The sequence below is a fragment of the Gossypium hirsutum genome, chromosome A11, assembly GCF_007990345.1.
Source record: "Gossypium hirsutum isolate 1008001.06 chromosome A11, Gossypium_hirsutum_v2.1, whole genome shotgun sequence".
NCBI classification, from domain to species: domain Eukaryota; kingdom Viridiplantae; phylum Streptophyta; class Magnoliopsida; order Malvales; family Malvaceae; genus Gossypium; species Gossypium hirsutum.
The window spans coordinates 60,410,385-60,422,048 of NC_053434.1; the positions used below are offsets into that span (position 1 = coordinate 60,410,385).

Here is an 11,664-nt window from a genome sequence, read left to right on the forward strand (position 1 = left end):
TGGTATTGATTGTTCTACCATGCTTAAATTTGTGATTTAGTCCATATGCCTTCTTCTGAAAGGGGTCTATATGCTTTTATTTGATCTAATTATTTCCTCTATTATTATAATATCATTTAGTTAGTCTAAATAATGTTCTCTTAAAATGATGTAATGGATTTTTTTTAAAAACACTTATTTTAACTCATCATATTAAAATGCATTTTTTTGTTGGAAACATATGTGTTTAAAAATTTAACATAAACATTTTAATTAAAATAATTAACTATTTGAATTAACTAATAATATTATAAAAATATAGGGACCAAATTGTGTTGGAAATTACAGTATAAATTTTAAATTTTAAATTTAAGTATAGTAGTGAGATCAAAATTAAAATTGAACATTATAAAAATATATAATAATGTTAAGTGAAAAGAGAGAGAACAAATGGATATGAGTCAACAAAAGAAACCTTGGTATTACTTTTATTGTAATTATATATACTTTTTAAAAGTTTTATATTTAATAATTTTTTAAATAAAAATAAATTATTAATTCAATTTTTCTATATATAATACTTTTATTAGTGTTATTGTATATTGGTTCAAACTATATACATTTTTATCAATATATAATCTTACATATGTTACATTATTTAGTGTAGCTTTCATAAGGGCTTCTCTAACCAGTACTCTATAACACCCCTCGCCCAACCTGATCATAGGGTACTAGTTACGGGGTGCTACAATCGTTGCTGGAGCAACTACCGAAATAACACAGTAATTATGTCAATCAAACAGACATTTATAGCTTAAGCACATTCATATTATGTTTCACAACTAAATCCGAGCCTTAATCGAGTTTACAAAAACTCTTTTGTTGACTCGAGCATGAATTTGGACTGAATTGTAAAATTTTGAAAATTCAGGGCCGTCATCGTGATGTCGTCTTCTCCACGTCATGATGTTGCCACAATTTGTCATAGTGCGACATTGGGACATCACAAATTGTCAATTGACGTTGCAACGAGGAGAGTTTCTCGTCTTGACATGGACTCTGTTTTGGTACATTTTAGACCATTTGGTACCTATTCCATGCCAAGCGAAAACATTAGCTCAATTGGTGTATATTATACACTTATAACCTGCACAAAATCAGTCCAAAAACATATTTGACCATTCATTTAACTATTTCTAAACTTTCATTCCATCATTTCCACAAATTTGGTAACCACAGTCAATCCAAGTTATACCAATTCAACCAACAAACCTTCGGCTTATAAACATTCATATTCGTCCAATTTACTATGCGTTAACAAACTCAAAATGCCATTGGAGTTGTGTTCATTATAACACAACATATTACCAATGCATCTTACCACTTTTAACCATGTCATATTAAAACATACTCAATTTATCTATTAGATGATAGATTAAAAATTACTACATGATACCAAACATTACATTATGTTATGCATTTAATCATTCCACACTTCCAACATTAAACATTTCAAACCAATTTATCCATCAAGTAAGCACATATAATAACATCTATATACATGTCACATATGACCAAAGAAAACATTCAAAAGGCTACCAATTCGAAAACTGGATAATGTGATTCCCAAGATGATCTAACCTATAGGATTCCGCAAATGGACAACTACAAAAAAAGAAAACAACAGAGTAAGCATTTCGAATGCTTAGTAAGTTCATAGGTTTTAAAATGGTAAACTTACCTCAAAACATAATTAACACAGCGAATTAGGTAAATACACAACTCTCTTCTTTTCGCATTTCACAATAGTAAGTTGAGATAATCAATTATGATTCGTATAACATTTTAATCTAACAACACAATTCAATTCAATGTCATTCTATCTGAATCATCAAACATATACATCATTTATATCATTCCTAGTATATATAGTCATTTGAGCATAATTTCATAACATTTATCTGACAATTCCCTTTTAAAAATTATTCCAGTAGACCAATGAATTAATAAATAGATTCAAATATACGGGTAACTACACCACACCATAGGGCACTGAAGTGCAAACAAAGGCACCGAAGTGCAAACTCGTACAAGCACGCAACTAACCATATTGGCATGCCAATTTTATCATATCCTTTAATATGTCCACTCGGGCACAATTAACTCGTTTAATCATTTCTTTACAATTCAGTTCTTATCTCACATTTTTTAACCAATTTGTAAATAACTCAAATTACATACACATATATGCAAAGATTATAATTCACGTACATATAAAAATTAAATATGAATATATATGTCATATGAACTTACTTAAAAAAACTCAACAAACAAGTTGAATCATAAGGACTAATCAACAATTTCCCTTTTTCTTGATTATACTCAACTTGATTCAAATCTTGACCCAAACGTGCCAATCCTAAATACCTTATATCAATTAATTACATGCATATGAAAATTTAATTTTCATTTTACAAAATTTCCTAAAGTTTTACATTTTATTCAATTTAGTCTCTAAAGCCGAAAATGTCATATCTTTCAAAATTGAGCTTTGATTTTGAAACCGATCTCAATTACATCCTTTTACAGCCTTATATTGACAATAATTTCCAAAATTTTATGCTAATTTCAAAATATTCACACTTTAGTCCCTATGTTCAAAACTAAAAAGTTTCACTTTACAAATTAATCATTTTTCATATCTAAACTTAAAACCTAACAATTTAGTACCAAAATATTCAAGACTCAAAAATGAAAACTTTTGAAAACTTTAATAGTTTTACAAATTAATCCCCAGGTTAGCTAAATCAAGCTCTTGGGATCTCAAAAACATAAAAGTTAAAAGAAATGGATTAAAAACAACTTACCAATCAAGGACTTTAACATGAAAATGTCAAACCCTATATTTTTTTTCCTTAGACGGTTGAATAAGAAGATGGAAGAAAATGATTCTTTTATTTTAATACTTATGTCTTATATATTTTAATTATAACTAATGAACATTAATTATTTAACTTAAACTTTAATTAATTAAACATAATTGTAATTAAGAAACTTAGTGGATGAATGGCTCCAATTGTTCAATTAGTCCCTAAACTAATTTAAAAATCCTTAGCGATTAAACTTTTATCACTTTTGCAATTTAGTCCTACTACAATTAACCATCTAATTGACAAAATTAAAGGACCAAACTTTAGTTAAACTTTATACTAACCCAGTAAATATTAAATAATAATATTTATGGACTTCCTCGTCAGAAATGGATTCCAAAATCATTATTTTCTACACCACTGAAAAACGAACTGTTACATCATTATTTTCGACACCATTGAAAATCGAACTGTTACATACTTACTATATATATTGTGCAAGGAAAATGCTAAATATTGGTTAAGGTGTGATATTAATAAAAAAATGTAATTAATGAATTAATTGTTCAAATTTAGTAAAATAATATTTTAAATATAATTTTTAAATAGTAATTAAATAACCTTTATCTAGTATTTATGTGTTTATGGGTGGCACAAGTAAATCTTTAGAAAGCATTTGGATCAAAGAATGTTAAGTATTGGGTTTTTTTTACACAAAAAAATTAATTATTTACGAAAATGACCTGTCTTTTATAGTGCATGTTGGTTTCGGCCATCTCACCGCCGACACCACCCTCGATCATCTTCTAATGATTGCTCGGTTGTAACAGCCTATTTTCAATGAAATCAGAACAGTGGTTTTGGGACCACAAATCCGAGTCCAGAAGAAAAATTATTTTAATATTATTGTATGGTTTGCATTATGATAAAAATATCGTATGAAAATTTCATTAGGAAATTTTTACCAATTACATGTTTAATTTGATGAGAATGACCAAATTGCATAAAGTGCAAAAGTTAAATTCTAGTAGCTAAAGGGATCAAATAGCTATGGAATTGAAAATTTGAGGTCCTTATATGGCAAATAAACCAATTAGAGGAGCTAGTAGATAAGTATGATTAGTCATCAATGGAAAATTAAATAAAGAAAATGACTTAATTGGAAAGTAAAGGATAAAAAGATGCTATATAATAAAATAAAGAAAAATATGATCATTTTATCATCTTTCCTAAATAAAAAGACATGGAAACCCTAGCTATGGAGCTTGAAGATAGACAAGCTTAATCTATCTATTTTGGGGACTAATTTGAAAAGTTCCAAAGTATAGAAGTTTTGACATAGATGAATATGCTGAAATTTTGAAATTTATGGTAGAAAGTGAAAGGTTGTTGATAAATAAACAACTTTTACAAAGTGAATTTTAATGAAAATATGATTTATAGACTAAATTGTAAAGATGTAAAAGTTAAGAAAATTTTTGAATTATTGTGAAATACATGTGCTGTAAAAGTTATATGAAAATTTCGGTTAGGTTTGGAATAAGGATTAAATTACATGAATTTCATTTTCTGAGCTTAGGGACGAAATCATCATTTATGAAATGTATAAGGGCAAAAAAGTAATTTTGCCTAGGATGTAAATTGAATTAAATTGAGTATGAAATGGATTAAATTGATGTTAAATTCATTTATATAGATCCTGAAAGACCTAATACTGAGTTGGATCGAGGAAAACAAAAAGTTTCGGATTAGTAGGTTTCGTATACGAAGAAGTATCGAGGTAAGTTCGTGTAACTAAATTGTGTATATTTTCATGTTTGAATTGAATGTTGTATATGTGAATTATGAATTTTTTATGAATATGAAATTGATTTTATATCCAAAATGCCCGAGAATTGTTAAGTCCCGTTTGAATAAATGAAATTCGATGGATACAAGTTTTTCCCGATTTGGTTGTGGTCTTGCATATGTTGTGGACACACCACAGCTCGAAAAAGCATCCTGTTATTAGCCCTTTTGAGCTTCCTGTTATATGGTTCTTGCGAGCTTCTCGTTATAGCTCTTCAGAGCGTTCCGATAGGTTGTGATCCTACATGTGTTGTGGGCACACCTTATCTCTTATGAGCATCCCGATATAGGCTCTTCGTGAGCTTCCCATTAAATTGGTTCTTTGTGAGCTTCCCGATAATGCTCGCTTGAACTTTCCAATATATGGCTATCCGAGTCTTCCTGTTACATGGTTCTTATTGAGCTTCCCGATAGGCTCTTCGTGAGCTTCCCGATATGGTTCTATGTAAACTTCCCGGTTATGGCTCTCATGAGCTTCCCATTATATAGTCCAGATAAGCTTCCCGATAGGCTCTTTGTGAGCTTCCCAAAATGGCTCTATGTGAGCTTCCCGTTACAAGGCTTGAGAGTGTGCTTCCCAATTATGTGCCCTAATTGGGTACCCTTGGAAATTAATTGACGAATTATAGTAGTGTACGCTAAAGTGTACTATATGAGTGTATCCATCGATATTTCAAATAAATTCAACAGGTAAAGTTCTAATATGGCTAAACTGAACTTGAAATGATTTGTCATTAAAGTGTACATGTAATATGGAATAATGATATGGAAAGCATATGTATATGAAAGACATTAAATGATGAGCTCATCCATGTTCTTGGTATTATGTGAATTACTTGACTAACATTATTGGTGAAGTTGTGTTTTAGGCTATAAGCCAAATTGCTTGGATGTATTATTGTATGCTTATCTTAAATGTAAATATATGGTAAGTTCCTATTATACGAACTTACTAAGCATTAAATGTTTACTAGGTTTCCTTTTCTCTGTTTTATAGTGCTTGGAAGCTCGTAAAGGTTGGAGATCGGTCGGAGTATCATCACACTATCCTCCAGCTTGTTTTGGTATAAATGGAAAACTTATTTTGATATAATGGCATGTATAAGCTAATTTTACCAATGATGATATATAAATGGATGTTTGTAATCTAGCCATTTGAATGGCTAGTAATGGTATATTTTGGTATGATAATATAAAGTTATATTATGTTTAATACATACATGTATAAGGTATGGTTAGATTGAACTAGGGTAAAATAAATATATTCTTGCAAATTTGTTGGTATATATGTACAAGTATTGTTGTAGGTTATTGGCAAATTTGGGTGAGAAATAAGGCTAGAAAATGGCCTTTTTTTGTCCACACGGGTAGACACACGAGCGTGTGTCTTGACCGTGTGTGACACACGGCTTGGCACATGAGCGTGTGTCTTGACCGTGTATGACACACGGCCTGGCACATGGGCATGTGGTTTGGCTGTGTGTCCCCTACATCCTAAAATTAAGAAACAGAATGCTCAGAATTGGGCACATGGGCGGAGACATGGACATGTGTCTCAGCCGTGTGAGATACACGGCTTAGAACACAGGCATATGCCTTGGCTATGTGAAACCTGCGCCTAATTTGTGAAAATTAAATTGACCACACGGCCTAGCACAAGGGCGTGTGACAGGCCGTGTGGCACAAGTCAGAGAGTTACAGAAGTAAGGACATGGGCTGGAATACGGTCGTGTACCTCACATCGAATGCCCACACGGCCTGAGACATGGGCATGTCACTTGGCCGTGTGAGCCACACGACTTACTCATACGGGCATGTGACCCCTGTGTATGAGAAAAAATTCTAAATTTCGCGAAAAATTCTTTGAGTCCCCAGTTTAGTCCCGAATTGTTTCTAATGTTTAAATTGGGTTTTGAGGGTCCATTCAAGGGACGGTATGATTATTTTTGCATGTGAATAATAAATTACATGAAATGTTTGTAATTGTCTTGTAAATTTTGGTAATACTCTGTAACCCTGTTCTGGCGACAGATACGGGTTAGGGGTTTTATAGTAATTGTCATGTATGAAAATCAATCACATATCTGACAATGTCTCTCGTTTGAATAAATTAAATTTGATGGATACAGGGTTCCCGAATAGGTTGTGGTCCTCCATGTGTTGCAGACACACCATAGCTCAAAAGAGCATCCCGTTATTAGCTCTAATGAGTATCCCGATATTTGGCTCTTATGAGCTTCCCATTATATGTTTCTTACGAGCTTCCCGATAATTGACTCTTATGAGCTTTATGATTTGTAGCTCTCTAGAGCTTCCCAATATTGGCTCGTATGAGCTTCCCGTTATATGGCTTGAAAGAGCTTCTTGTTCATGTGCTCGTATGAGCATTCCTGAATATGTATTAACGGATAATACATGAATTGACGATTTACATTTTTGTACATTTCATGTGTACTTCCCATGTATCCATCGATATTTTAAATGGTTCAACGGGCAAAGTTCTAATATAAAATAACATGGGTTCGAAAGGAACTATTACCTAAATAAATCTGAAATATATGGAAATGTTTTGTACATGTAATATGGACAGATTATGTGGAAAATAAATGTACATTGAAATATTATTATTATTGAGCTCATACATGTTTCTTAATGTTTATATGTAATACATGTCTAACAAGATTGATAAGGATATGTGTTCGGGCTTTTGGTCAATTTGGTTTGATTACACCTTGAATGCTTACCTTAATTGTGATGAATTGGTAAGTTAAGTTCCATGTCATACGAACTTACTAAACATTAAATGCTTACTCTGTTTTATTTTCCCTATTTTATAGTAATTCGGAGGCTCTTTGGGTTGGAAGCTTGGCAGAGATACCTCACTCTATCCATCAACTTAGTTTGGTATATGTAACATACTAAATTTTTGGTTATAATGGCATGTATAGGCTAAATTTGGCTAATGATGGCATATATGTATTTGGCTGAAATTAGCCATTAGAATAACTTGAGTTAAACATATTTTGATATGTATATGTATGTGTGGCTTAATATGTACTTTGTGTTTAATTTATGATTTGTGATAGTATGATTGGAGAAATATGAATATAAGTTTATATATTTATATGGTTAATTAGGTAAGATTGAATACTTGGATATAAGGGGTATTATGATATGTGTTAAACTTGGTTTTGGCTTTATTTAAATGTCTTGTATTACCTTGTGAATGTGTCTAGGTGTTGATGTAGGCGGAAGATAAACTGGGTGAGAAATGTGGCTTGGAAAATAGCCTATTTTCGTCCACACGGACAGGGACACGGGCATGTGTCTCAGTCGTGTGTGACATACGGCCTAGCACATGGGCATGTGATCTAACTGTGTGTCTACTGCATCTTAAAAATTGAGAAACAGAATGCTCAAAATTATTCACATGACCTAGTACATTGGCGTGTGGCTTGGCCGTGTGACTCCTGCATCTAATTAATGCAAGTCAGTAGGCACACACAGCCTAGCATAATGGCGTGTGGCTTGGCCTTGTGACCCAGGTCAATGAGCACCCTGATTTAGACACGGGTTGTGACAGGGCCGTATGCCCCTAATTTGAATACCCACACAGCTTGAGACACAGGCGTGTTTCTTGACCATGTGAACTATATGGGCGTGTGTCCCCTGCACCTTAGAAAAATTTTGACGTTGTGAAAAATTCTCTGAGTACTGAGTTTAGCCCCGACTTGTTTCTAGTATGTATTTTCGTCCTTGATAGCTCATTTAAGAGATGATATGATTGATTATTACAAGTTTAAGATATGAATGCATAATGATATGAATTTATCTGTATTTGATCTGTAAATTTTGGTACTGCTCTGTGACCCTATTCCGGTGACAAATAAGGGTTAAGGATGTTACACGGTCTATAAAAAATGATTTCTTTTGGTATCGACACTGTGTACGTTGGCATTAGTATGTTTTTTTTCTAAATACATTTAAAAATACGAGTATTTCGGGATTAAAAAAAGAAATAATAATATTTTAATAGGTATCGGTGTTCTTGTTACCAATACCGATTCAAATTTAAATTTTTTTATTTTTTGTTTTTTTAGTGTCGAGATTCATGTTGTTGGCACTGGTTCAAAATTTAAAAAAAATTGATTTTTTGCTTTTCTTGTGTCAGCGTTCTCTTTGCTGACACCAATGTGGTTTTTGAATTTTTTTTCTTTTTGCTGACGTGCTCTAGTTGCGTGGTTTTTTCTCATGCATTTGCCTTAACCTTCTTCTCTTCTTTTCACCGATTCCAGCAAGTAGAGTACGCCGATAAATTCATTTTTTTCAAAAACTACACAAGGGGTCAACAAAGTGAACGTTGACACCAAAAAAACAAAAAAAAATTATTTTTTTATTTGAACTAGTGTTGGCAGCGGGAATGCTGACACCTTTTAAAATATTATTTTTTTCCTTTTTTTAATCCCAGAATACTCGTATTTTAAGTATATTTGAAAAAAATACATATCGGTGCTGATAAATACAATGTCGATAAAAAGAAAATCATTTTTTATAGACCGGACAATCATTAAAGGATGATAGGGGTTGGTGCAGGTGGTGAAATGACTGGCACCAACATACGGTGTAGAAAACAAGTAATTTTTGTACAAAATTTTACAGTTGAGTTATTTTCGTAAATAATCAATTTATTTGAATCAGTTATAAAAAAAACATTTTAACTATTGGGATATCCGGGTTTTTTTATATAAATAAATTAAAAAAAATTATATACTAAAATAGGTTGTCAGCTGGATTATTTACGAAAATGATACGTTTTTTTTAATCGCGCCTATCTAATAGGCACAACTCTTTTTATATTAAAATATTTTTTAAATAAAATGTTATTTTTTATTTTTATTAAAAATATTTAAATTTATATACAAGTAAAAATACGGTCAACGGGTCAAAATATAAGTAAAAAATACCCGAAATAGGTTGCACCTGTCAGATAGGCACGACTAGTCAGGCTTGACAAGTAGGCGCGAATGCTCCTACCCCTACGTGCCCGCACAGTGCACAACCCCCCTCCGGCGCCATCTGCTGCTGCATGTTGCTGCCACTCAGCAATACATGTATGTGTTGTCCCTTCAATGGGAAAAAGATTGCAAATGGGGATCTTATAAGCATGTCCCCCAAACCAAACACCCACCCACCAGAAGAGAGAAAGAAAAGAGAGAAAGGAGAAGAAGAAAAAAAAAAGGTAATGTATTATTTAGTAGATAATTTTGTTTATAATTTAAAGAGTTTATTTAAGATGTTGTGAAATTTTTTGTTATTAATTATTATTTATAAATTATTTACGTTTAGTGTTAATGATTTTGGGTTAATATTTTGTATGAATGTAATTTTTTGTTTTTTATAATTATTTTAAAATTAATTTGTTAGTAATTTAGGATTATGTTATAAATTTTTGTGTTTGTAATTATTTTAAAATTAATTTATTAGTAATTTAGGATTAAGTTATAATTTGTTGTGTTTAGTTTAGTATTTGGTGAGTTTTAGTAATGTAAAATTATTTTGTTAAATATTTGTTAGTAATTTAGGAGTATGTTATAATTTTTTGCGTTTGTAATTATTTTAAATTAATGCATGAACATATCATTGTCGTTGAATTAAGCTATACTTTTTAAAGACACCATTTATTTGGATTACCATGATTAGAGAAATTAATTATACAATAATGAAATGAATCATATGTTTGTGTCATTGTCTTTTATGACAAGGAAGTCTTCAAACATTTTTTCAATCTATATAAATTGTTAGTGTTTACTTATGTGTTTTGTAATTTTTTAGTAATGTATTTTAAAAAAAATAATTTATAGTTATTTTGTTAGTAATTTATGATTAGGTTATATAAATTGTTAGTGTTTAGTTTAGTGTTTTGTGATTTTTTAATGTAATTTTTATATAATGTAATTTTATTTGATTCTTTATTTATTTGACAATTTTTATTGATTTATTAAATGTTGATTAAATTTGTTATCATATAATTTATAGGTTGTTTGAAAGAAACTAATCAGGTATGTTTCTATTTCTATTTTATTTTTTTAATTCGTATATTTTTATGGTTAGATAGTTTATATTAATTTTAATTATATTATTATTGTAATCTGATATAAATTTTTTTATTGTAGGTAAATTATGGGAAATTATTAAATATTTACCATGTTTTGTTTCTAAAATTTGAAATAATTTATTGCATTTTTTGAAACAAATTAACTGAATTCATTTTTTTAATTGCAGATTTGCAGCAAATGAGTTCTTTGATTAATAATAATAATAATAATCACATATCAAGTACTATTAATGATATGGTAATAAAATTTTTATTTGATACTTATGTTATTTGTGGCATTGATCCAGACTTTTGATTTGCGATACGATTTGATTTTTGCTTTAGTCGATCGATGGCGTCCGGAGACCCACACATTTCATTTGCCGTGCGGGGAGTGCACCATCACTCTAGAGGATGTTGCACTACAGCTAAGGCTCACCATCGACGTGAATGCAGTCACGATCATAAGTTCGATCTCTAGGCAGGTTGCTCTTTGCTATGAATTACTTGGACGCTCGCCAAGTGAGGAAAAATTTTCCAGTTTGAGGTTTTCATGGCTAAAGGTCAATTTTGAGTATTTGCCGAGTACTGCCAATGAATGGGAGGTAATGCAGGCCATTCGAGCTTACATTATGCACCTTATAGGGGGTGTACTCATGCTAGATGCAAACAGCAGTATGGTCCACTTGATGTACTTACCCTTATTATCCAATTTGCATAACACCCGTTCATACAGTTGGGGTCCACAGTGTAAGCCATACTGTATCGTGAACTTTGTCAGCTGACAGATCCTTCTGCGATGGACATAGGTGGATGCCTCGTACTGCTGCAGTCGTGGGCACTTTACCGGATGCCATTCTTGGCATTCATTAG

The 11,664-nt window shown here is 31.4% G+C and overlaps 1 protein-coding gene across 1 annotated transcript; it reads left to right on the top strand.

The window, feature by feature from the left end:
• The first annotated feature begins 11,075 nt into the window (after positions 1-11,075).
• LOC121210014 (protein MAIN-LIKE 2-like) lies at positions 11,076-11,664 on the top strand. Its single transcript, XM_041082080.1, has 2 exons — positions 11,076-11,466; positions 11,573-11,664. The coding sequence occupies exons 1-2, from the start codon at positions 11,076-11,078 to the stop codon at positions 11,662-11,664; spliced, it is 483 nt and encodes a 160-aa protein (XP_040938014.1).

Excerpts from the sequence above, each read along its gene's own strand:
- LOC121210014 (XM_041082080.1), top strand. The coding sequence starts at position 11,076 with ATGTTATTTGTGGCATTGATCCAGACTTTTGATTTGCGATACGATTTG. Across the intron at positions 11,467-11,572 it reads CATGCTAGATGCAAACAGCA|CTGACAGATCCTTCTGCGAT; the intron begins GTATGGTCCACT and ends GAACTTTGTCAG.